This window comes from Coregonus lavaretus, assembly GCF_964263955.1.
Source record: "Coregonus lavaretus genome assembly, chromosome: 15".
In the NCBI taxonomy this organism is placed as follows: Eukaryota; Metazoa; Chordata; class Actinopteri; order Salmoniformes; family Salmonidae; genus Coregonus; species Coregonus lavaretus.
This window is the reverse complement of record NC_140002.1, coordinates 21,534,938-21,559,070: the sequence shown is the minus strand read 5'-3', so window position 1 is coordinate 21,559,070 and position 24,133 is coordinate 21,534,938. Positions and strand designations below refer to the sequence as shown.

Below are 24,133 nucleotides of genomic sequence, written 5' to 3'. Positions count from 1 at the left end.
CACCATATTAGCTAACGTCATAGTCAACATAGCTACTAGAACTAACGTGTCAGTAAACCCGCTACAATAATGCAGTACAGTTTACAGTCAGCAAGCAGTTTAGCAGTTACCCCGGTGGCAATAAATTAATAAAACCAAAAGCTTACCTTGACTTGGAAGAGTTCCAGTGTTGGATAGCCATAGCCAGCTAGCTAACATAGCATCCCTCTCTGTTTGAGCCGGGTGTTTGAGTAGGCTAAACTAGTTAGCTACATAGCTAAGTGAAAGTTTAAAAAATAATAAAACAATGAAATATAGCTAGATCTCTCTCCCTCTTGCTTCTCCTTCATTTTTAAATGAATAGATTTGTTCAAAACTGTTCAACTATTGTATTTCTCTCTCTTTGAGTCAACTAGTCACCACATTTTATGTACTGCAGTGCTAGCTAGCTGTAGTTTATGCTTTCAGTACTAGATTCATTCTCTGATTCTTTGATTGGGTGGACCACATGTCAGTTCATGCTGCAAGAGCTCTGATAGGTTGGAGGACATCCTCCGGAAGTTGTCATAATTACTGTGTAAGTCTATGGAAGGGGGTGAGAACCATGAGCCTCCTAGGTTTTGTATTGAAGTCAATGTACCCAGAGGAGGACGGAAACTAGCTGTCCTCTGGCTAGACCATGGTGCTACCATACAGAGTGCTTTTGAGGCTACTGTAGACCTTCATTGCAAAACTGTGTTTTAGTAAATTATTTGGTGACGTGAATATATTTAGTATAGTTTTATCTAAAAAGGATAACTTTTTAAATGTTTCACTATAAAAAAATAACAATAAAAATCACTAAGGAGGATGGTCCTCCCCTTCCTCCTCTGAGGAGCCTCCACTGATTGAGATTTTTTGGTCACTGGCCTACACACAATACCCCATAATTTTTACAAATTAATCGAATTGAAAAGCTGAAATGTCTTGAGTCAATAAGTATTCAACCCCTTTGTTATGGCAAGCCTAAATACGTTCAGGAGTAAAACATTTGCTTAACAAGTCACATAATAAGTTGTGGACTCACTATGTGTTTAATAATCATTTTTAACATGATTTTTGAATGACTACCTCATCTCTAAACCTCACACATACAATTATCTGTAAGGTCCCTCAGTCGAGCAGTGAAATTCAAACACAGATTCAACCACAAAGACCAGGGAGGTTTTCCAATTCCTCGCAAAGAAGGGCACCTATTGGTAGATGGGTAAAATAAAAATAAAAGCAGACATTGAATATCCCTTTGAGCATGGTGAAGTTATAAATTACACTTTGAATGGTGTATCAATACACCCAGTCACTGCAAAGATACAGGCGTCCTTTCTAACTCAGTTGCCGGAGAGGAAGGAAACTGCTCAGGGATTTCACCAAGAGGCCAATGTTGACTTTAAAACAGATACAGAGTTTAATGGCTTGAAAACCTGGTTCAGTCTGCTTTCCACTGGGAGAAAATTCACCTTTCAGCAGTACAATAACCTAAAACACAAGGAGTTGGTTACCAAGAAGACAGTGAATGTTCCTGAGTGGCTGAGTTACATTTTTGACTTAAATCTGCTTGAAAATCTATGGAAAGACCTGAAAATGGTTGTCTAGCAATGATCAATGGGCTCCTGAGTGGCGCAGGGGTCTAAGGCACTGCATCTCAGCACTTGAGGCGTCACTACAGACCCCCTGGTTCAATTCCAGGCTGTATCACAACCGGCCATGATTGGGAGTCCCATAGGGCGGCGCACAATTGGCCCAGCGTCGTCCGGGTTTGGCCGGTGTAGGCCGTCATTGTAAATAAGAATTTGGTCCTAACTGACTTGCCTAGTTAAATAAAGGATAAAATAAAATCAACAACCAATTTGACAGAGCTTGAAGAATTTTGAAAACATTCATAATCGGCAAATGTTGCACAATCCAGGTGTGGAAAGCTCTTAGAGATTTATCCAGAAAGACTCACAGCTGTAATCGCTGCCAAAGGTGATTCTAACATGTATTTACTCAGGGGGTTAATCTAATCAAGATACATATTTGTCATATTTTCTTTCTTTTTTAATGTTAGAATTTTTCTTCCACTTTGACATTACTGAGTATTTTGTGTACATCGTTGAAGAAAAAAAATACAATTAAATAAATGTTAATCCCACTTTGTAACACAACAAAATTTGGAAAAAGTCAAGGGGTGTGAATACTATCTGAAGACACTGTATATGTGTACAGTACCTATTAGATATTGGAGGCATCCTGGGATGTGCTTTAGTATGTTATTGATGTAAGAGTGAGTAAGCTAGCATGCTCTAATTGTAATGGCTGCATTAGCTCCCTGCTAATTCAAAATTATTTTCATTCTACATTTTACATATTGTCATTTAGCAGACGCTCCAGAGCGACTTACAGGTGCAATTAGGATTAACTGTCTTGCTCAAGGGCACATTTTTCACCTAGTCAGCTCGGGGATTTGAACCAGCGACCTTTCGGTTATTGAACAAACACCCTTAACCGCTAGGCTACCTGCCAAATCAAGAATCTACAGCCATCAACATACTGTTCTCCTAATGTGCTTCCTTGTGTCTATCATCAGAATAAACACCAATCAACTGGGATCGCTGGCTGGACAATCCTTTCTTTAATAACATAACGCAAGAGAGTTACGAAGTACGATCACATCTGTTACACTGGTGCCGAGACCAGTCTTCTTGTCTTTGCTGGACATCTGTTACATGTGAACAAGCATTAAAACTTTGCCTTGAAAACGCCCTCCATTCACCTTTTATGGTAACAATAACACCCTCTATTTTCTGTATAATTTGGCACTATTGGAATTAGACCACTGTTTGTAAAAGAAAGCGCAATGGCATATTTGATCACATTTCTGTAGAGGTTTGGGCAGAACGTTTAGTTACAGTAGGCTACATACAGTAGTAACATACATACACTACATGACCAAAAGTATGTGGACACCTGCTCGTCAAACATCTCATTCCAAAATCATGGGCATTAATATGGAGTTGGTCCCCCGTTTGCTGCTATAACAGCCTCCACTCTTCTGGGAAGGCTTTCCACTAAATGTTGGAACATTGCTGTGGGGACTTGCTTCCATTCAGGGTAATTAGGCCTGGCTCGCAGTCGGCGTTACAATTCATCCCAAAGGTGTTTCGATGAAGTTGAGATCAGGGCTCTGTGAAGGCCAGTCAAGTTCTTCCACACCAATCTCAACAAACCATTTCTGTATGGACTTCGCTTTGTGCACGGGGGCATTGTCATGTTGAAACAGAAAAGGGCCTTCCCCAAACTGTTGCCACAAAGTTGGAAGCACAGAATAGTCTAGAATGTCATTGTATGCTGTAGAATTAAGATTTTCCTTCACTGGAACTAAGGGGCCTAGTCCGAACCATGAAAAATAGCCCCAGACCATTATTCCTCCTCCACCAAACTTTACAGTTGGCACTATGCATTGGGGCAGGTAGCGTTCTCCTGGCATCCGCCAAACCCAGATTAGTCTGTCAGACTGCCAGATGGTAAGGTGTGATTCATCACTCCAGAGAACGGGTTTCCACTGTTCCAGAGTCCAAAGGCGGTGAGCTTTACACCACTACAGCCGACGCTTGGCATTGCGCATGGTGATCTTAGGCTTGTGTGTGGCTGCTCGGCCATGGAAACTCATTTCATGAAACTCCCGATAAACAGTTCTAGTGCTGACGTTGCTTCCAAAGGCAGTTTGGAACTTGGTAGTAAGTGTTACAACCGAGGACAGACAATTTTTACGTGCTTCAGAACTCGGTGGTCCCATTCTGTGAGCTTGTGTGGCCTACCACTTCGTGGCTGAGCCGTTGTTGCTCCTAGATGTTTCCACTTCACAATAACAGCACTTACAGTTGACCAGAGCAGCTCTAGCAAGGCAGAAATTTGACAAAGTGACTTGTTGGAAAGGTGGCAGCCTATGACGGTGCCACGTTGAAAGTCACTGAGCTCTTCAGTAAGGTCATTCTACTGCTAATGTTTGTCTGTGGAGATTGCATGGCTCTGTGCTCAATTTTATACACCTGTCAGCAACGGGTGTGGCTGAAATAGGCACATATATTGTACTTTAAAGTAAAATATCAATTGTCATGATGTTCACCTTTTTAATTTGTCTGTAGGCTATAAACCACGCTGCTTATGGGATCACATACAGCAAAACTTGAAATACATAGCGCATATCTATTTACATAGTGTCACGCCCTGGCTCTGGGACTCTGTTATGTTGAGCCAGGGTGTGTAGTTTCTATGTATTTGTGTTCTAGGTTCTTTATCTAGCTCATGTGTTTCTGTGTTGGCCGGGGTGGTTCTCAATCAGAGGCAACGAGTGTCAGCTGTTGCTTGTTGTCTCTGATTGGGAACCATACTTAGGCAGCCTGTTTTCCACAGTGTTTTGTGGGATCTTGTTCCGTGTATGGTTTGTGGCTGTTACCTAGGACTTCACATATCGGTTTGTTGTTTTGTTTCGTATGGTGAATCAAATAAAAGTATGTTCACTCATCATGCTGCGCATTGGTCCACTTCCTCCAACGATTGTGACACATAGGCCCAATTAAATGAGAGATGCACATGGTAATTTGCTGTATGACTACTTCAGTAATATGAACTCATCACAGCCAGAAAAGGTGAGGAATTTATTCTGCAATTTATTCTGCAATAAATATTGAATAAATAGGAAATAGGTTCCTATGTCTAATTATTTTAGATTCCAAAAATAAAACACACTTGATTTTCGCTTTTCTCACTAACGGCAAATTGCTGCATCTTGTTAGTTTGTTTTTATGAATAAGTGTGTCATCATTTCTCCATTTGCATATCCCCCACTTGCCTGCTTGCTATACAATACTTCAACTACTAGAAGATGTGCATACGCATGGTCTAAAGTTTGCGTGGAGGAAAGGACATTCTCACGTCATGTTCAGTTTTTATAAATGCCAACTTTTGCGGGATAACTGGCGCACGCACATTTTGGGGTATATTTTGTACGTACGGTTTATAAATGAGGCCCCAGGTATGCATTTTATCCTCCTCATCTACATCCTAAAAGATTTTTGGGAAGTCTACCAAACTTGTCAGAGGGAGGCATAGCAAATGTCAGCACAGTGCCTTTATGTTATAAAAAACTTGAAACGTTGCAAAGAGACAGGGTGACACATTCAGAAAACATTAGTGTGTGTCTCTTTGTGTGAAGGCCATCAAGCTCATTTTATCATCCCCATTCAAGAGGAGCAGCAGTAGTCTGCAGTATTTACAGTATCTCCACATACCCATGAGAACACCCACTGTTATGACAGGAAGAGTGTGTGTGTGTGTACGCATATGTGTGTGTCTGGGGGAGGGGGCTTTCATTTCACTGTATAAAATGGTATAGGAGCTTGCGTGCTTTGTCTTTTTCATCCTGACCTAATTTGAGAGAGAAGACATGTTGGGCTATGTAGGCATCTAAACCGGGCCAGGGTCCTGCAGAGTTATAATTTCCTGCTGACCCACTGGCTAATTTTGAGGGCTCTAATACACCAAGCCCTGCAACACCCCATCTGTGATACTATGACCTATTTGCGTAGCATCAGTATACAGCAGTACGAGCTTCCACGTTAGAGGTTTAATATGAATTCCCATATTAATTTGATAGGTACACTACCATTGGAAAATGAGATTCCTTTGGACACATGGCCTTTCATTGGTGTCTAGCTGCAGTGCTGCAGGCATACCAGTCAGCAGTAATGCTATCTAATAGCCATTGACAAGAGACAATGTCAGCCGCAGTTCAATCCTAAAATCGGTCTTCTTTCTGTTGGCTTGGTCGGAGAACAGACCTTTATACTGTATGTTGTACTGAAGGAGTCCAAAGAAGTGTTTGGAATGTACTACATACTCTTTTTCAAATATCTTATCAATAATCAGTTCAAATACAGTTCAACATGGGTTCATTTCTACTGGTCAGTGTTTTGTCAATAAAATCCATCACCATTATCTATGAATGCATGACGCAGTCAAAATGTAAATTGATTTGAAGGTCAATTCCAGTAAAAGACATTTGCGTGTTTTCCCCCAAAAGTGGGAGAAACTTTCCTTAACCCCAGACATTCCAATAAAGACACCAGGTCAGTTACTACAGGGCCTCCTGGAGCTCAGTTGGTAGAGCATGGCGCTTGCAACGCCAGGGTTGTAGGTTCAATTCCCACGGGGGGCCAGTATGAAAAATGTATGCACTCACTAACTGTAAGTCGCTCTGGATAAGAGCGTCTGCTAAATGACTAAAAATGTAAATGTCAGTTCAATAAAACTTTAATAATATTACATGAATGCAACGTATGTAGGGTTACATTCTCACAGTCAGTCTGGGTCACATCGCTATGGCTCCTGTTCTTGACGCAATCCGCTAGTGTGTTCGGCTAAAAGGTTGGTGGTTAGAACCCGGGGACGGGTTGCTTTCATGAGTTGACTGTTGCTTCAGATAATAGGGGCAGTTAACTGACCATATCTTGTTTTCTGAAAACAGTGGGGTGAAAAATCCTAAATCCTCTGCTGTGGGTGTCAGCACGCCAACTGCCACTCCCAGAGGATGGGGTTGGTGTTGCTCTTCCCCCCCACACAATTCCCCCCAGAGGTGGACCCACTAGTACTATTGTGTTAGCCAGTTAGCCTACCAGCCTGCTGAATTATTTATTCCCTCAATGTAGGTCACATGCAGCTGCTCCTGTAGTGTGTCTGGATGTCTGTCTCCTCCCATTACACCCCAACATCTGTAACACAGGGTCATGCACGTGGCACGCCTCACCATTTCCCGCATGCATGGTTCTCACGTATTTGAAGGTACATGTTCACACAGCTCTTGCCAGAAGAGGCCTTACTGTTGGTTTGGATTATTCATGTTCAGGCAATGGAGACATGAATGGAGGCGTAGGTGCAAAGTTGTAATGGGCTTGTTGTTGGAATGTTCACTATGGTTTGTTGTTTTTGTGTGAACACTGCCTGTGGTGCTCTGTATAAATCATTAGCTTGCTAAAATGCATTATCATAAGTCGACTGAAGTGACATGTTAAAGGGAAGATCTTGTGGAGACATGTTCAACTACGGTGGTAAAAACACCACTAATTGGCTGGACAAACAAGGAGATAGTGTACAATTAGCTATTATGCATTTGTTGAAAAATAGTAGGCCTGTTTGCCACAGCTGTTGGGCTTGTCTTTGCATATCCTGCATTTTTGGCTCCATCTGTCTAGATACAAGGGTGGGGGCTTCTCTCAGTAGCGCAGAAAGATAGTGTCATCACCGTGACCTTTCTTTGCTCCACGGTTACGCTGGCCAACTTGCCTGTGCCACTTACTACCCTGCAGCCGTAAACAAATGAGGGCACGTTAGTATGATGACATGTTTCCATAGTAACAGCAAAGCTACACTTCAAGGGACAAGCCCCCATTTTTCATCAGCTGGGTTGAGCTAATAGATTGTGTTTGCCTTATTCCCCTGCCCTGGGTCCTACTGATGACACTGCAAACATTATTCAATGGAAGTGGAGCCTTGCTGTGTGTGGATGCCTCTTTCTCGTGTTGACAGGCTGAGAGAGAAATGCTAGAGGTTTTTCTTCAGCTGAGCAAACCTCAATGTTTTTAAATGTTTACTCACAGGCAACATTTACAGCTCTCCAGGCCCTCACACACCCCTAAAGGGGTCTACAGACAATCCGCAAACAGGGCCGACGGAGCGTAGCGCAGTGTTGCAATGTCGTTTTTCGCCACAAAAGAGGCGGCTCCTTGTAATACGCGCCGTCATTCAACACTGTTTTTTCCTACCTGCAAAAAGACCCAACGTATCATTCCTTGCGAATACAGAGGGGCAGGATTGAGTGAGTTTTGCAATGTAAGTCCCGCCCCTGTGTCTACGTCATATATTCTGTAAACACAGAAGAGATGTTCTGCTACTTCGCTTCTACTATTTGCAAGCTTCCTTTTTTGTGCTTTTTATTTTGAAATTTGCTAAGCGCTGTGTCCAGTTTAGGGGAGTGTCTGTGCGAGCTGATGAGACAATACGAGAACCTTTACAACCCTTCAATGCGGTTGTATTCGGACAAGCAAGCAAAAGTCAACAGCTGGTGGGAGATATCTTGAAATTTGAACACCGATACTGATATCAAAGAAACATGGAGAAAGATTCGGAACCGGTATGTAAACAATCTGAAAAGGGTGAAGGAGACGAGGAGAGGCAAAAGGAGTGGGGCTGCTGCTGGTGTGTCCCACTGATTGTCAGACAACTAGATTGGCTTCGTGTTCACGTGAAACATTGTCAGACAGACACCAATATGCCAGACACAGTATGTACTCATCATTCAGCCGAGTCCTTTGGTACAATCAGTGTGTGTGTGTTTGTGATCTTATGTTTAGTAGACCTAGTTAGAACATGTGACATCAGCTCTTTTCTGGATGGAGGAAATTGTGAGTGGGAAATATTCAGTGCCTGTGTTATCATAATGATCAAACATCAGAAAACAGACAGTGTGTGTGTTAATTAGATTGAGGTGTTTATGAAATCAGTTATTTTGGGAAAAACATTTTAACTCCATGGAGCCCATATTTTAAGATTGCTTGCATTGTATTCTAATGTATTCGCCATGTGCTTGTAGGTGTTGGAGGGGGGTGATGTTTTGGACAGTCCAGAGATAGAGATGAGGGCCCATCTACAGGTGGTTCATCGCCCCTTGATTCATCATCTCCCCAGCCTGGTTCATCACCTGTCCGGCCCCTCTCTCCAACACCCAGGCCCTTCTCACCAACACCCAACCCACTATCCAGGCGCACCCGTGCCCTCTGCCCTGCAACTCCATCAACCTCCACCCCATCTCCCTGACTCAGCTCCAATGGCCGTAAGAGGAAGACAGCTGAAGATCCTTTGGACACTGACATTATGCAGCGGGTGGATGACTTAAAGAAACAGCAGCAGTGTCCAGCAAAGGCCGTCTACAACGTCATGGTACCATGGATGGGTCTATTCCTGCTGATCAACGTCTCCCGTTTGTCTCACGACAAAAACTGTTGTTGTGTGGTTCTTTTTTCTTATTCATATGTACATTAGGGTGGTGGGTAATTTACTGCCGGTTTTTGTGCATGTTTCTTATAATTATTTTCTCATTCACATGTTACTTAGTTTTTTCTCTTATTTCCCCTTTCATCACACTTTTCCCCTGTGCATTACATTGATTTTACATTGCACTATTGTGATAGTAAATACATATCTAAAAAGGTCTGCAAATGTATTTGTCTGGTTATTTGTACTTGTGGCAGAAAATATTACTGTTTTGAATCAGTCACTCAGTAAACTTGTACTGCTTTGTACATGAGCTATGTAGATGAGGTTATTGTTTTGGGGGGCTCTGTCCTTATTGTCTACAGCTGGACAGCCATTCTCACCCATTTGCTATAGCAGGAAAGTTCTCATTAAAAGGCCACTACACAACACAAGGTTAGGTAAATGTCTTGAGGGTCTAGCCTCCCAAAAAATATTAAAACTGAAGTGACAGTCATTATAGTAATCAACCAGAAGAAGAGACGGTACAGTGAGGGAAAAAAGTATTTGCTCCCCTGCTGATTTTGTACGTTTGCCCACTGACAAAGACATGATCAGTCTATAATTTTAATGGTAGGTTTATTTGAAAAGTGAGAGACAGAATAACAACAAAAAAAAACAGAAAAGCGCATGTCAAAATAGTTATTAATTGATTTGCATTTTAATGAGGGAAATAAGTATTTGACCCCTCTGCAAAACATGACTTAGTACTTGGTGGCAAAACCCTTGTTGGCAATCACAGAGGTCAGACGTTTCTTGTAGTTGGCCACCAGGTTTGCACACATCTCAGGAGGGATTTTGTCCCACTCCTCTTCGCAGATCTTCTCCAAGTCATTAAGGTTTCGAGGCTGACGTTTGGCATCTCGAACCTTCAGCTCCCTCCACAGATTTTCTATGGGATTAAGGTCTGGAGACTGGCTAGGCCACTCCAGGACCTTAATGTGCTTCTTCTTGAGCCACTCCTTTGTTGCCTTGGCCGTGTGTTTTGGGTCATTGTCATGCTGGAATACCCATCCACGACCCATTTTCAATGCCCTGGCTGAGGGAAGGAGGTTCTCACCCAAGATTTGACGGTACATGGCCCCATCCATCGTCCTTTTGATGCGGTGAAGTTGTCCTGTCCCCTTAGCAGAAAAACACCCCCAAAGCATAATGTTTCCACCATGTTTGACGGTGGGGATGGTGTTAGGCAGCATTCCTCCTCCTCCAAACACGGCGAGTTTAGTTGATGCCAAAGAGCTCGATTTTGGTCTCATCTGACCACAACACTTTCACTCAGTTCTCCTCTGAATCATTCAGATGTTCATTGGCAAACTTCAGACGGCCCTGTATATGTGCTTTCTTGAGCAGGGGGACCTTGCGGGCGCTGCAGGATTTCAGTCCTTTACGGCGTAGTGTGTTACCAATTGTTTTCTTGTTGACTATGGTCCCAGCTGCCTTGAGATCATTGACAAGATCCTCCCGTGTAGTTCTGGGCTGATTCCTCACCGTTCTCATGATCATTGCAACTCCACGAGGTGAGATCTTGCATGGAGCCCCAGGCCGAGGGAGATTGACAGGTCTTTTGTGTTTCTTCCATTTGCGAATAATCTCACCAACTGTTGTCACCTTCTCACCAAGCTGCTTGGCGATGGTCTTGTAGCCCATTCCAGCCTTGTATAGGTCTACAATCTTGTCCCTGACATCCTTGGAGAGCTCTTTGGTCTTGGCCATGGTGGAGAGTTTGGAATCTGATTGATTGATTGCTTCTGTGGACAGGTGTCTTTTATACAGGTAACGAGCTGAGATTAGGAGTGCTCCTAATCTCAGTTTGTTACCTGTATAAAAGACACCAGGGAGCCAGAAATCTTTCTGATTGAGAGGGGGTCAAATACTTATTTCCCTCATTAAAATGCAAATCAATTTATAACATTTATGACATGCATTTTTCTGGATTATTTTGTTGTTATTCTGTCTCTCACTGTTCAAATAAACCTACCATTAAAATTATAGACTGATCATTTCTTTGTCAGTGGGCAAACGTACAAAATCAGCAGGGGATCAAATACTTTTTTCCCTCACTGTATGTGTGCACACGTTTTCCAAACCATACTCCAACATTTACTGTAGGGTGCCACGTGTGATAGCAGCATCCTAGAAAGACACTTGACCTGTTGATGTGAGGATGTAGTCCTTGAGGTTGTTGCGCACATCTATAGCAATTCTGGTTGCACTGTCTGACGATATGTTTCTTGGGTCCAGTAAGCTGGTGACCCTTGTACCACTTGTCTCCACTTTCCTGGAAGCAGGCCCCCAGTGGATGTGGAGTGGTCAACAAACTTGGGGTGGATGTACTGTGTTGATCAATCTGTGTTGTCTGTGGTGCAAAGGTAGTTGTGTAAGGCCACGTAGGCCTTCACAATGGTCTCAGCTTTCTCTGGGGCAACCTCAGGGGCTCGTCCCAGGATCCTCCATCTTGCAGCAAGGATCCCAAAGCAGTTCTCTGAAATTCTTCTGGCTCTTGAGTGGCGGTAGTTGTAGATCTTCTTGGCGTCATCAAGGCCAGAAGAATCTTTGAATAATTAAGTGTTTCCATTAGTATTGAACAGGAACATAAATGCTATCAAATGTGAACTGTAACAACTGTGTAGCCTATGCTTTGGACATAGGCCCCCATCCTCTTATTGGGATCACTTTTATGTGAGGCATATTACAACATCTATATTGGTATCATTTTCACATCATATGTATATAGTCACATGTATTTAGCGTATCTTACCTGGATATGGTCGGTACCTTGCATCGCAGACTGCCATCAGGACCATTGAGAAAAAGCCCTTGTAGTTGTAGTAATCACTGCCCGTCGACAGTTCCTGCACGATATGGATAATTCCAACGATCCCCAAAATCTCTGCAGATTTCTGCCCATTGTGCAATGGAGAGATAAGCAAAAAAATCCTCCTTCAGGACATGCCAGATAGCCTGGCACACTTCCGTGATGATGGCACAAACTGTCAAGATTCCTAGCTTATAAATTATAACACACAGCGATACTTTGCTGTGTGCTGCCACTTGCCAAAAACCAAAGGGTCACACAGCATTTCTGCAACAATTACGGGCAAGCTGTGAGTTCTCTCGTACGGAGATGTAAAGGGCAAGCCGCTGAAGCAAGTCGTCAAATCTGGCAACCGATATCTGAAAGTATTGAACATGTCTTTCCTTGTCAATGCTTCGCAAAGATGGACAAGAGACGTGTATTCTCACATTTTTCTGTCTTGTTTTTCTTCTCCACCTGATTAATAGTAGCATTTCAAGCTCTTGCTGTTCAAGCTCTAGCAATTGCAATTCAAAAAGAGACATGTTTGCTTCTGTGGCTAAAAAGTAGTGTTGTAAAGCATAGAACACCAGACATGGAGCTAGCATTTGTAAACTCTGTAGCTCAGCTGGTCCTCTGTAGCTCAGCTGGTAGAGCACGGCGCTTGTAACGCCAAGGTAGTGGGTTCGATCCCCGGGACCACCCATACACAAAAATGTATGCACGCATGACTGTAAGTCGCTTTGGATAAAAGCGTCTGCTAAATGGCATATTATTATATTATAGTAAACAGGCATATAACACCGGATCCGGAAGTTCAAACGTCATCGCTAGCCAGAGTCAAAAAGAGTGCCTTGGCTCCTCTTGCTTGGTAAGCTACTCTGGCTCCCCAAACCCCATAGTGGATATATACTACACAAGGCAGACTCGTGGGTGGAATGCAACGAAAAGAGTCCGCTGCTAAAAAAAAAACACTCCACCCACGAACATGCTGTAGATCTACGCACGTTAACCATGTAGACCCCTTAAGGGACGGATCAAAATATACAGAATAGTTACCTGGACGAAAATGGGGGAGGGTCATGCTTTTTAGTCTGTTTTTAATCTAGTCCAGGGGAGGGTCATGTAATTTGTAATTGATAAAATGTCTATATTTCTCAGTGTTTTAGAATGAGTTGCTTATTAGGCTATATATCGGCCTGATGCCGCCCCTCATCTCTGATTCTCCGCTGGGCGAGCAATATCAATTGCGCCTATAGGCTATTTAGTGTGGTCTCAATCAAATGATCCATAGCCTTTAGCCTACGAAGTGCATGCTCGGAGAAGCACAGAGCAAAATTATATTTCTAAGATAGCTGCTGGGATGGTGTAAATAAAACTACGCTGCCTTACACACTGCAATGGATATTCCAACCCTGAGCCCAGGCCTGCTCTGCTCTTGCTGATCAAAAACGTTTTTGTGTGCTGCTTAACCAATGGCTGTGCTGTGTAGGGCTACAGTGGCAGTTCAGGAGGGTAGTCAAAGGTTTCTTCCGAATGTTTTTATTTATTAGGCCTAGTCCCAAAAATTCACCATCTTGCTTGCGGACTACCCTATAGCCTGTGTTCTGTTCAGTTTGAGAAGGAGAGCGCGAAGATGAGAAGGAGGACTAGCTCTCCTCAAACTGAACAGAACACAGGCTATAGGGTAGTTCGCAAGCAAGGCCTAATAATTGTATTAAAAACAATATGTTTCTTGCCCATGATGTATTTATCTGATTTATTGACCTCACAATAAGCTAGATTCAAGTAACTTACATTGTGGTACATTGTCAATCCAGAATCAATTGGAAATGGACAGCTGATGGTGCTGAAAGTAGGCAAATTCGTGTAGGCATAATTCATTTAAACCGTCTTTATTTTAATTAGACTTCACCAACAACAAGAGGGCTTTGTGTTGGAGCCTATTTTTTCCTATTTAAGAAATAAGAGGTAAGCCTACCTGTTTGACAGACGAAATTAGGGTATAGGTTGCTATATCCATACATTTGTTGGTCTACCTTTTATGAAAGAAAATGGCAAAAAGCACAGGCCCAACCCTTGTTAGATTATACACTGAGTGTACAAAACATTAAGGACACCTTCCTAATACTGAGTTGCAAATCCCAGCAGCGTTGCAGTTCTTGACACAAACCGGTGTGCCTGGCACCTACTACCATACCCCGTTCAAAGGCACTTCAATCTTTTGTCTTGCCCTTTCACCCTCTGAATGGCACACATACACAATCCATGTCTCATTTGTCTCAAGGCTTACAAATCCTTCTTTAGCCTGTCTCCTCCCCTTCATCTACACCGATTGAAGTGGATTTAACAAGTGACATCAATAAGGGATCATAGCTTTCACCTGGTTTCACCTGGTCAGTCTACGTCATAGAAAGAGCAGGTGTCCTTAATGTTTTGTATACTCAGTGTATAACGTGATCTATAACAGTGCTTTGTTCGCGAAACAAGCAGTAAAATACCTGGTAAAGACGTGATTCCGATGCATATGGGGATATCATTGTTTCGTGTCTTAGATATTCAGAGGCTGACTTCGCTTGGGAAAATTCTGTCCCTATCAATTGATTAAGCTATTCACTTCAGCCACCTCTCAGAGTCTGGTTCCTCTCTAGGTTTCTTCCTAGGTTCCTGCCTTTCTATGGAGTTTTTCCTAGCCACCGCGCTTCTACATCTGCATTGCTTGCTTTGGGGTTTCTGTATAAGCATTTTGTGACATCTGCTGATGTAAAAAGGGCTTTCTTTGTTGTTGTATTTCGTGATATCCAATTGCTGGTTACAATCTTGTCCCATCGCTGCAACTCCTGTACGGACTCGGGAGAGGCTAAGGTTGAGAGCCATGCATCCTCCGAAACACGACCCTGCACGTTTAACCCGGAAGCCAGCCGCAGCAATGTGTCGGAGGGAACACCGTACAACTGGCGACCAAAGTCAGCGTGCATGCGCTGGAGTCACTAGAGAGCGATGGGACAAGGACATCCCGGCTGGCCAAACCCTCCCCTAACCCGGACGCCGCTGGGCCAATTGTGCGCCGCCTCATGGGTCTCCTGGTCGCAGCCCGCTGCGAAACAGCCTGGGATCGAACCCGGGTCTGTAGTGATGCCTCTAACATTGCGATGCAGTGCCTTAGACCGCTGCGCCAGTCGGGAGGCCATAAAAAGTGCTTTATAAATAAATGTGATTGATTGATTGACTTTCTGTACAATAGAATATGTTTAAACCCAGTCAGCTTTTAGGGAAACACTTGTGACCTTCTCTCATTGGGTTAAGGTGGGCCTAACTTTTGAAAGTACCGTTCCCAGATTCCCAGATGACGTCTCAGATTTAATCAATTGACAGCCCATGCATCCCATGAGAAACCGGGGAGCCACAATTGAGCAGGAGGCATGTGACAGCCCTCAGTTGTCTCTCTCCAGAATGAAAGGCCTCCCCCAACCCCCATAGCCTAGCCTATACTGTATGTCCACATCACATTTAATTAATAACACTCTGTATTCCACACAGTCTGCTCAACGGTCTTTACCATGAGCCACAACCTTCTGGCCTGCAGCCCTGTGCATCAGAATTCCTGCGTTGCCATGTAATGCTTACAGGACGAAGAACAGTTTCTAAAACGTATATCTAAGGCTCTGATCTGTCTAAGAAGTGAGGGTAAACAGTAGACATGTTCTCTACTATCCATTTTGTTTTAATTATTATTTTGGGTATAGGGGAGGGTCACTTGTTTTTTCTTCAAGCATTCAGAGAGAGTTTAGGTAAAATATATTTTGCGGAAGGCAGGGCCATCCATTTTCATTTCAGAGAGGTCCGATTTTGAAATAATGTTCATTCCCTAAAATGTTATTTGTTTTAAAATGATTTAATCTCTCCTGGTTTCTCAGTGACTAAACCACCCTCAGTCTTGAGCTAGTCATAAGTCACTCTTTTGGTAAGCTCTTTTTCTTAACTGCTCCCTCTATCACTGTCATTCCCTGTGAATCAATTATGTTTCTTTGTCCTTGCAGAGGCCGACATACAGAAGCACAGTCTCCAGACAGCACAGAATCTTCTCCAGGAAGATGTGGCGCGTGCTGATGAACAGTCCGAGGTAAATCCAAAGCCCTAACTCTAATGTTTAGTCTTAGCATAAACCACTGAGTGTGTTCTTTGCATTGTCAGCACTAGTGTTGAATAATTGAAAAGCCTCCGCGCCAGTCAACAGCCAGGCCACTTTTGTTCATTCTGCACTCCAGTAAAGTCGGACAGATTACTGCTTGTTCTAGGAATAGTCCATGAAACTCATGTGTACTTGAGTATTCAAGCCTGCAGCAGTTATGATCTACACTGTACTGGTTGCCGTTTTCAAGTGAGATTTAAAAAATGAAGGATTTTGCCCAGCGTTTTCTATGCCCTATACTACACCTGGTCACGATTTCAATAGAAATGTCCATAGTTTGAAAGAGAACATTTGCCTAGACCTCTTGATTTCAAAAGAACCAGTTCTTTCAAATGTTCATTTGCGTATTAAACACACAATGTTATTGACAACCAGACAGTTAACAGAAATCCATACATGGGGATGACCCGCTCCATTTCCAAAAATGTTCTAGACTGAGCAATAGTGTAATCACTGTACAAATCAATGGACAGCCCATGCATCCCATGAGAAACCGGGGAGCCACAATGGAGCAGGAGTCATGTGACAGCCCTCAGTTGTCTCTCTCCAGAATGAAAGGCCTCCCCCAACCCCCATAGCCTAGCCTATACTGTATGTCCACATCACATTTAATTAATAACACTCTGTATTCCACACAGTCTGCTCAACGGTCTTTACCATGAGCCATAGCACAGAACCCCCCCTAATGCCTCATCTCAGTTCGTGTGATATTCCGCAAATACGTGTGAGTGAAGGAGGACAGGGAATATTTATAATGTTAACAGCGCTGGGAAATGTAACACTCAAACGCTGACATGGTTGGGTGGATTTATAGATATAGGCCTACCTTTGATGAATTATAGCATGTGCATACATTTACATAAATGTGTATATGTATATTCAGCTACTTTTTAACGTGCACTGCAAGTTAACTGGCACGGTTTACTGAAAAATGTAAATACCTCAGTAACCTAAAGCTACAATTTTTATATAACTACACTGAACAAAAATATAAACGCAACATGTAAAGTGTTGGTCACATGTTTCACGAGCTAAAATAAAAGATCCCCGAAATTTTCCATACGCACTAAATGCTTATTTCTCTCAAATTCTGTGCACAAAGTTGTTTACATCCCTGTTAGAGAGCTTTTCTCCTTTGCCAAGATAATACATCCACCTGACAGGTGTGGCATATCAAGAAGCTGATTAAACAGCATGATCATTACACAGGTGCACCTTGTGCTGGGGACAATAAAACACTACTCTGCAGTTTTGTCACAACACAGTGCCACAGATGTCTCAAGTTTTAAGGGAGCGTGCAATTGGCATGCTGACTGCAGGAATGTCCACCAGAGCTGTTGCAAGAGAATTGAATGTTCATTTCTCTACCATAAGCCGCCTCCAACGTCGTTTTAGAGAATTTGGCAGTACGTCCAACCGGCCTCACAACCGGCCTCACATGCATAAACCGTCTCAGGGAAGCTCATCTGCGTGCTCTTCGTCCTCACCAGGATCTTGACCTGACTGCAGTTCGGCATCGTAACCAACTTCAGTGGGCAAATGCTCACCTTCGATGGCCACTGGCATGCTGGAGAAAGATGCTCTTCACAGATTAATCCCGGATTCAACTGTACCGGGCAGATGGCAGACAGCGTGTATGGCGTTATGTGGGTGAGCGGTTTGCTGATGTCAAGGTTGTGAACAGAGTGCCCCATGGTGGCGGTGGAGTTATGGTATGGGCAGGCATAAGCTACGGACAACGAACACAATTTATCGATGGCAATTTGAATGCACAGAGATACTGGGATGAGATCCTGAGGCCCATTGTCGTGCCATTCATCCGCCACCATCACCTAATGTTTCAGCATGACAATGCATGGCCCATGTCACAACGATCTGAACCCAATTCCTGGAAGCAGAAAATGTCCCCGTTCTTCCATGGCCTGCATACTCACCAGACATGTCACATGTTTGGGATGCTCTGGATCTGCGTGTATGACAGCGTGTTCCAGTTTCCACCAATATCCAGCAACTTCGCACAGCCATTGAAGAGGAGTGGGACAACATTCCACAGGCCACAATCAACAGCATGATGAACTCTATGCGAAGGAGATGTGTCGCGCTGCATGAGGCGGATTGTTTTAGTTTTGTAGGCTACCTATTTAATTATTTAATTATGGATCAAGCTTTAGCAGTCAGTCTGATCTCGTTCTCAATGATCAGTGCTTTAGTTTATTATGTTACTGTCCAGCGTTTCTGAATTTGCGATGCACCCGACTGTCTACGTTATTCTGTGCAATAGCCTTTCGATTTGAACATTTGAAAAGGTTTGGTGTGTGTACTAGGCTATTTGATTTATTTTATATACGTTACAGGACTTTGGTTTCACTAATAAATACAGTTGAAGTCGGAAGTTTACATACATCTTAGCCAAATACATTTAAACTCAGGTTTTCACAATTGCTGTCATTTAATCTTAGTAAAAATTCCCTGTCTTAGGTCAGTTAGGATCACCACTTTATTTTAAGAATGTGTAATGTCAGAATAATAGTAGAGAGAATGATTTATTTCAGCTTTTATTTCTTTCATCACATTCCCAGTGGGTCAGAAGTTTACATTCACTCAATTAGTATTTGGTAGCATTGCCTTTAAATTGTTTAACTTCGGTCAAACATTTCGGGTAGCCTTCCACAAGCTTCCCACAATACGTTGGGTGAATTTTGGCCCATTCCTCCTGACAGAGCTGGTGTAACTGAGTCAGGTTTGTAGGCCTCCTTGCTCGCACACGCTTTTTCAGTTCTGCCCACAAATTTTCTATAAGATTGAGGTCAGGGCTTTGTGATGGTCACTCCATTACCTTGACCTTGTTGTCCTTAAGCCATTTTGCCACAACTTTGGAAGTATGCTTAGGGTCATTGTCCATTTGGAAAACCCATTTGCGACCAAGCTTTAACTTCCTGACTGATGTCTTGAGATGTTGCTTCAATATATCCACATAATTTTCCTTCCTCATGATGCCATCTATTTTGTGAAGTGCACCAGTCCCTCCTGCAGCAAAGCACCCCCACAGCATGATGCTGCTACCCCCGTTCTTCACGATCGGGATGGTGTTCTTGGGCTTGCAAGTCACCCCCTTTTTCCTTCTAACATAACAATGGTCATTATGGCCAAACAGTTCTCTTTTTGTTTCATCAGACCAGAGGACATTTCTCCAAAAAGTACGATCTTTGTCCCCATGTGCAGTTCAAACCGTAGTCTGGCTTTTTTATGGCGGTTTTGGAACAGTGGCTTCTTCCTTGCTGAGCGGCCTTTCAGGTTATGTCGATATAGGACTCGTTTTACTGTGGATATAGATACTTTTGTACCTGTTTCCTCCAGCATCTTCACAAGGTCCTTTGCTGTTATTCTGGGATTTATTTGCACTTTTCGCACTAAAGTACATTCATCTCTAGGAGACAGAACGTCTCTCCTTCCTGAGCGGTATGACGGCTGCGTGGTCCCATGGTGTTATACTTGCGTACTATTATTTGTACAGATGAACGTGGTACCTTCAGGCGTTTGGAAATTGCTCCCAAGGATGAACCAGACTTGTGGAGGTCTACAATTTTTTTTCTGAGGTCTTGGCTGATTTCTTTTGATTTTCCCATGATGTCAAGCAAAGAGGCAGTGAGTTTGAAGGTAGGCCTTGAAATACATCCACAGGTACACCCCCAATTGACTCAAATGATGTCAATTAGCCTATCAGAAGCTTCTAAAGCCATGACATCATTTTCTGGAATTTTCCAAGCTGTTTAAAGGCACAGTCAACTTAGTCAAATCAAATCAATTTTTATTTGTCACATACACGTGTTTAGCAGATGTTATAGCGGGTGTAGCGAAATGCTTGTGCTTCTAGCTCCGGCAGTGCAGTAATATCTACCAATTACACAACATATACCCAATACACACAAAAAAGTAAGGAATGGGATTTAAGAAAATATACATATATGGACAAGCAATGACAGAGCAGCATGGACTAAGATACAGAAGAATATTATAGAATAGAATGCAGTATATACATATGAGATGAGTAGTGCAAGATATGTAAACATTATTAAAGTGACTAGTGTTCCATTTCTTAAAGTGGCCAGTGATTTCAATAGGCAGCAGCAGCCTAGTGTATGTAAACTTCTGACCCACTGGAATTGTGATACAGTGAATTATAAGTGAAATAATTTGTCTGTAAACAATTGTTGGAAATATTACTTGTGTCATGCACAAAGTAGATGTCCTAACCGACTTGCCAAAACTATAGTTTGTTAACAAGAAATTTGTAGAGTGGTTGAAAAACAAGTTTTAATGACTCCAACCTAAGTATATGTAAACTTCCGACTTCAACTGTATGTTGAAATGGAACCAAATGATCTGTTTCTGTCTTCAGTCCTTTTTAAATAGGATAGATGGGCTATATGGGCTATGGTATAGTTTGAATGTGATAGTCTGCCTATAAGCAGCCTGAGTAGGCCTATAACTCCATTCCTATTCTATTCAGAGTTTAGTTAAATTAATTGAATTGGAAATGAGGTATTATCAGGCTCGTTAATGCGATGCATGTCTGTTGAATTTGGAAAAATCCACCCGCACTCGGCCACGCCCCACCTACTCAGCTAGTCAGGAGCCGCTACTGTGTTGCGGCCTTGGCATACTGCATACTTTTTACTAAACGGTACGTGCTAAATAGCATGCGACAATGAGTACATAGTATGCCGTTTAAGTATGTAGTACGCTTGTATGGGTATTCGGATATGGCCACTGTTGTTTTCAGTAACTTCTTTGTTGTTGTAATATCGAAAACAGATGTGGCTAGCCCATCCATAGAAGAGCACAATATGTACTGCAATTTTTTTATCATGCTGCAAGACGCTCCTCAGCTTGGCAACAAAAACAATAACAACGGAGGTGGGGCGGCCAGTGGCGCAATTTACCCTACTGCGGATTCCATCTTTAAGTCTTTATAAAGACTTCAACATTGACAGTGTACAAGATAAAATATTTTTGCCATCACACAACAGAACACTTAAACTGGAACGACACTCTCAGTAATGGTTGCACAAAAAGAACAGTGTGCAAACCACGTCTCAAAATATTCTAATGAGCCCCCGCCTCTAGATTATGAAGTAGCTGGGGTTGGTGTGGGCTAGCCCGTGTTGGGCTTGGTGTGGGCAAGCCCGTGTTCGGTTTGGTGCGGGCTAGCTCGTGTTGGGTTGGTGTGGGCTAGCCTGTGCACACCTTGCCAACCGCACGGGGCAATGGAAATGGAATCATGGGGTCATGTTTGCTAGGTATATATCGGTATGTTTTTACCCTTGTGTGAAAGGTTATTTTTACAAGACAATTTGTGCAACCTCGACACATTTAATCCGCCCTCACACGGTGCTAGGTGATAAAACATTTTATTTGGAGAGGAACGTATGGCACTACACATTTATTGAGCTTGAGCCATTAGCAAGTGGTCCTTGTAATCCTTCATTTAACAAACCATTTAAGTAGGTGACCGAATGCATAACCGTGAACAGACAACAGTCCTATACAGCACGTTCCCATCATGAGAAAGGCTTACTTCCACAGACTATCCCCCCACACACAATCCTTCCAACAGGTTTTGATTTATCCATGCAAGGCCGTCCAGCTAACAGATGTAAATAAACGGTGCTTCCTCCACCTCACACAACCCCGATTGATGGCTCCATGACTCAAAGTTGTTAGGGCAGCAGTCAGCCTGATTGATTGGGTGACCCTCATCATAACAGGACTGTGTTGAGTGATGGCTCTTAGCCAGCACTGAAAAAACACAGGTCACTTGAAAATAGACGACCTCAGCCCATTTGTTTATTAGATGGATTTCACACAATCAATTTCTCTAACATATGGCAGTAAGGGTGGTTCCTTTTGTGTGTTCCAGCCTTCTGACACCATTTGGTCTTATGTATCGCCACACATGAATATCTTTAGCGGCTCCGTGTTGAAGCTGCCAGATTTCAGCCCCCGAGGCCAAAGGTAATATCATAGAGGGTTGATTGTGTCAAGCCCTCTACAGCTGGCAACTGTGAAGAAAGAAACAGTGTCCAGAGCAATTATGGTGGTACTGTGGGGACCATTTGCACTGCTCCGATATGGAAGAGACACAGTAATGACCTAAGCCTTTTTTGTGTGCGTAGCCAGTGGCTGCCCGTTAATTGAGTCATTTCCATTGGCTATGCTCAGACAAAGGTTAGAGTGTTTGGGGAGGTGGGCTGTGCAGACTAGACTGTCATCAATTATTCACTCCCCCCATACTGGGCTAGACGGGTCTTCCACCTGCTCCCCATGACTGGGGGCACAGTTGCCAGTCAGACTGATTACAGTCATTCTAGGGCTGTTCCAGTGGAAGTGTTACTGGATGTACAGGTTTGGCCTATGTAAAAAAAGAAAGAAATGATCTACACTTACAACTGTTTCAAAGTTAATGGAAAAACATAAGTTAATGTGAAATCCCCTTTTACAGGTGAGGCTGTGTTTGAACTGTTCCCAGGGGTTGGGAATCCTTTTGTTTGAATTCCTGTCTTCTGATACCCGTTTATTTGTGGGCCTCTCCTTCACAGGACCTCCTGGAGAAGTTCATGGAGGGGAATGTGCCCCTGGAGGGGTTTCTTGATTCCTTCCAAAGCTCCAGGAAGAGCTACCACATCCGCCGTGCTCAGGCCGAGAAAATCCAGGAGCTCAACCGAGCAAAACAGAATTCCAGCAAACCCAAAAAGCCAGAGGAGCGAGAGGACAAGATGCGGGAGGTGAAGAGGGACGAGCACCCGGAACCCCAGCGGCCCAACGGCTTCATGGCCCAGGGCCCGCCCCGGGTCTTCCAGCTCCGCTACGGCCTCACCCCCGCCATCCTGCTTCCCCACTTCCCCCTGCCACCCTCCTCCACCACCTCGCCCTCTGCCCCGACCCACACCAGTCTACCTCCGCTGGACTCCCAGCCAGGCCAGACCCACATCCTGAGCCCCAGTGCCCCGCTCTCTGGACATGGGCATCCTGTGAACCTCCGGGTCATTGGACAGTTACCCGGTGGCTGGTCAACCAGACCGATGCGGTTACAGCAGCTCTATAGGCCCGCCCCTCACCAGCCTGAGCCTCCATACAGATAACTGAGGAATGGGCCCTAGAGGTCTCTAGACATGGAACCAAACAGTGGCTACCAGACTCATGCACGCAAAGATGGCTGTTTGTGGAATTGATCTGAATCATATGTTCGCCATCGATGACACAAAATGTAAACATACCTAAAAAAGGGAGATAACCGGAAGCCATAAAGCACGGAAGAAATTTAGTTGAAAGCAAGGGAGTAAATGAAGGAGAAACAGGGCATGGTTTTCATTTTTTATTTGAATGTTACACTTCCAGGGCATTACAGTGTTGTAAAACACAGCTATGATATGGAAATGTCACAGATGGACTAGTGTCTCCAGTTTGTCATAAAGGACCTCATTGTCCATTAATCCGACTGAGAACTGCAAGGCTTCTATGAAATGGCCTGGTGTCATTTTGCTGATGATCAATAAAGTCCAAATCATGGTGTTTATTATTAACCTAAATCCTTGTTATTACTTGTTTCATAGTTCGATCCAAGCAATGCATTCATATTTATGCAGCTTTGGAACCATTTCCAAGCCATCGTCCTGAAATTGCAACACAAAGATTAACCAAGAACACGATATGTGGCAGCGTTTATGCAGCTTCCATTTTCAAATGCACATTTAGTGCAGATGGTCTAAAATGTATTATTTATCCAGCCAGTAGATATACACTGGCAACACAACTGTTTGCTCTTCAAAAAATGGTGTTATCACGTGGATTTTATTAAATGAATAATATCGCTGAGAGGGGATATGGGGAAACACAGTAACATTGTTATCTTTGGCCAGGCTCCCAAACAGGGCTACATTTTCTAAAGGGTCATCAAGATTCTCAGGCGAAGTTGATTACTGTCACAAATAAACCTTGAAGAGCGCCCAACTCTGTGTTTGTTATTTCACAAACAGTGTCGAAGCATTCACATCTGCAAATTA

At 43.3% G+C, this 24,133-nt stretch overlaps 1 protein-coding gene across 1 annotated transcript in view; it reads left to right on the top strand.

Annotated features, from left to right (window-relative positions):
• The window catches only part of LOC311142682 (vacuolar protein sorting-associated protein 37D-like), a 44,064-nt gene extending 19,986 nt beyond the window's left edge, over positions 1 to 24,078 (top strand). The window contains exons 3-4 of the mRNA XM_084178336.1: positions 15,919 to 16,001; positions 22,670 to 24,078. Coding sequence (XP_084034462.1) covers positions 15,919 to 16,001; positions 22,670 to 23,212 — 626 coding nt within the window. The 3' untranslated portion in view covers positions 23,213 to 24,078. The remainder of the gene's footprint in view (positions 1 to 15,918; positions 16,002 to 22,669) is intronic.
• Positions 24,079 to 24,133: the final 55 nt, after the last annotated feature.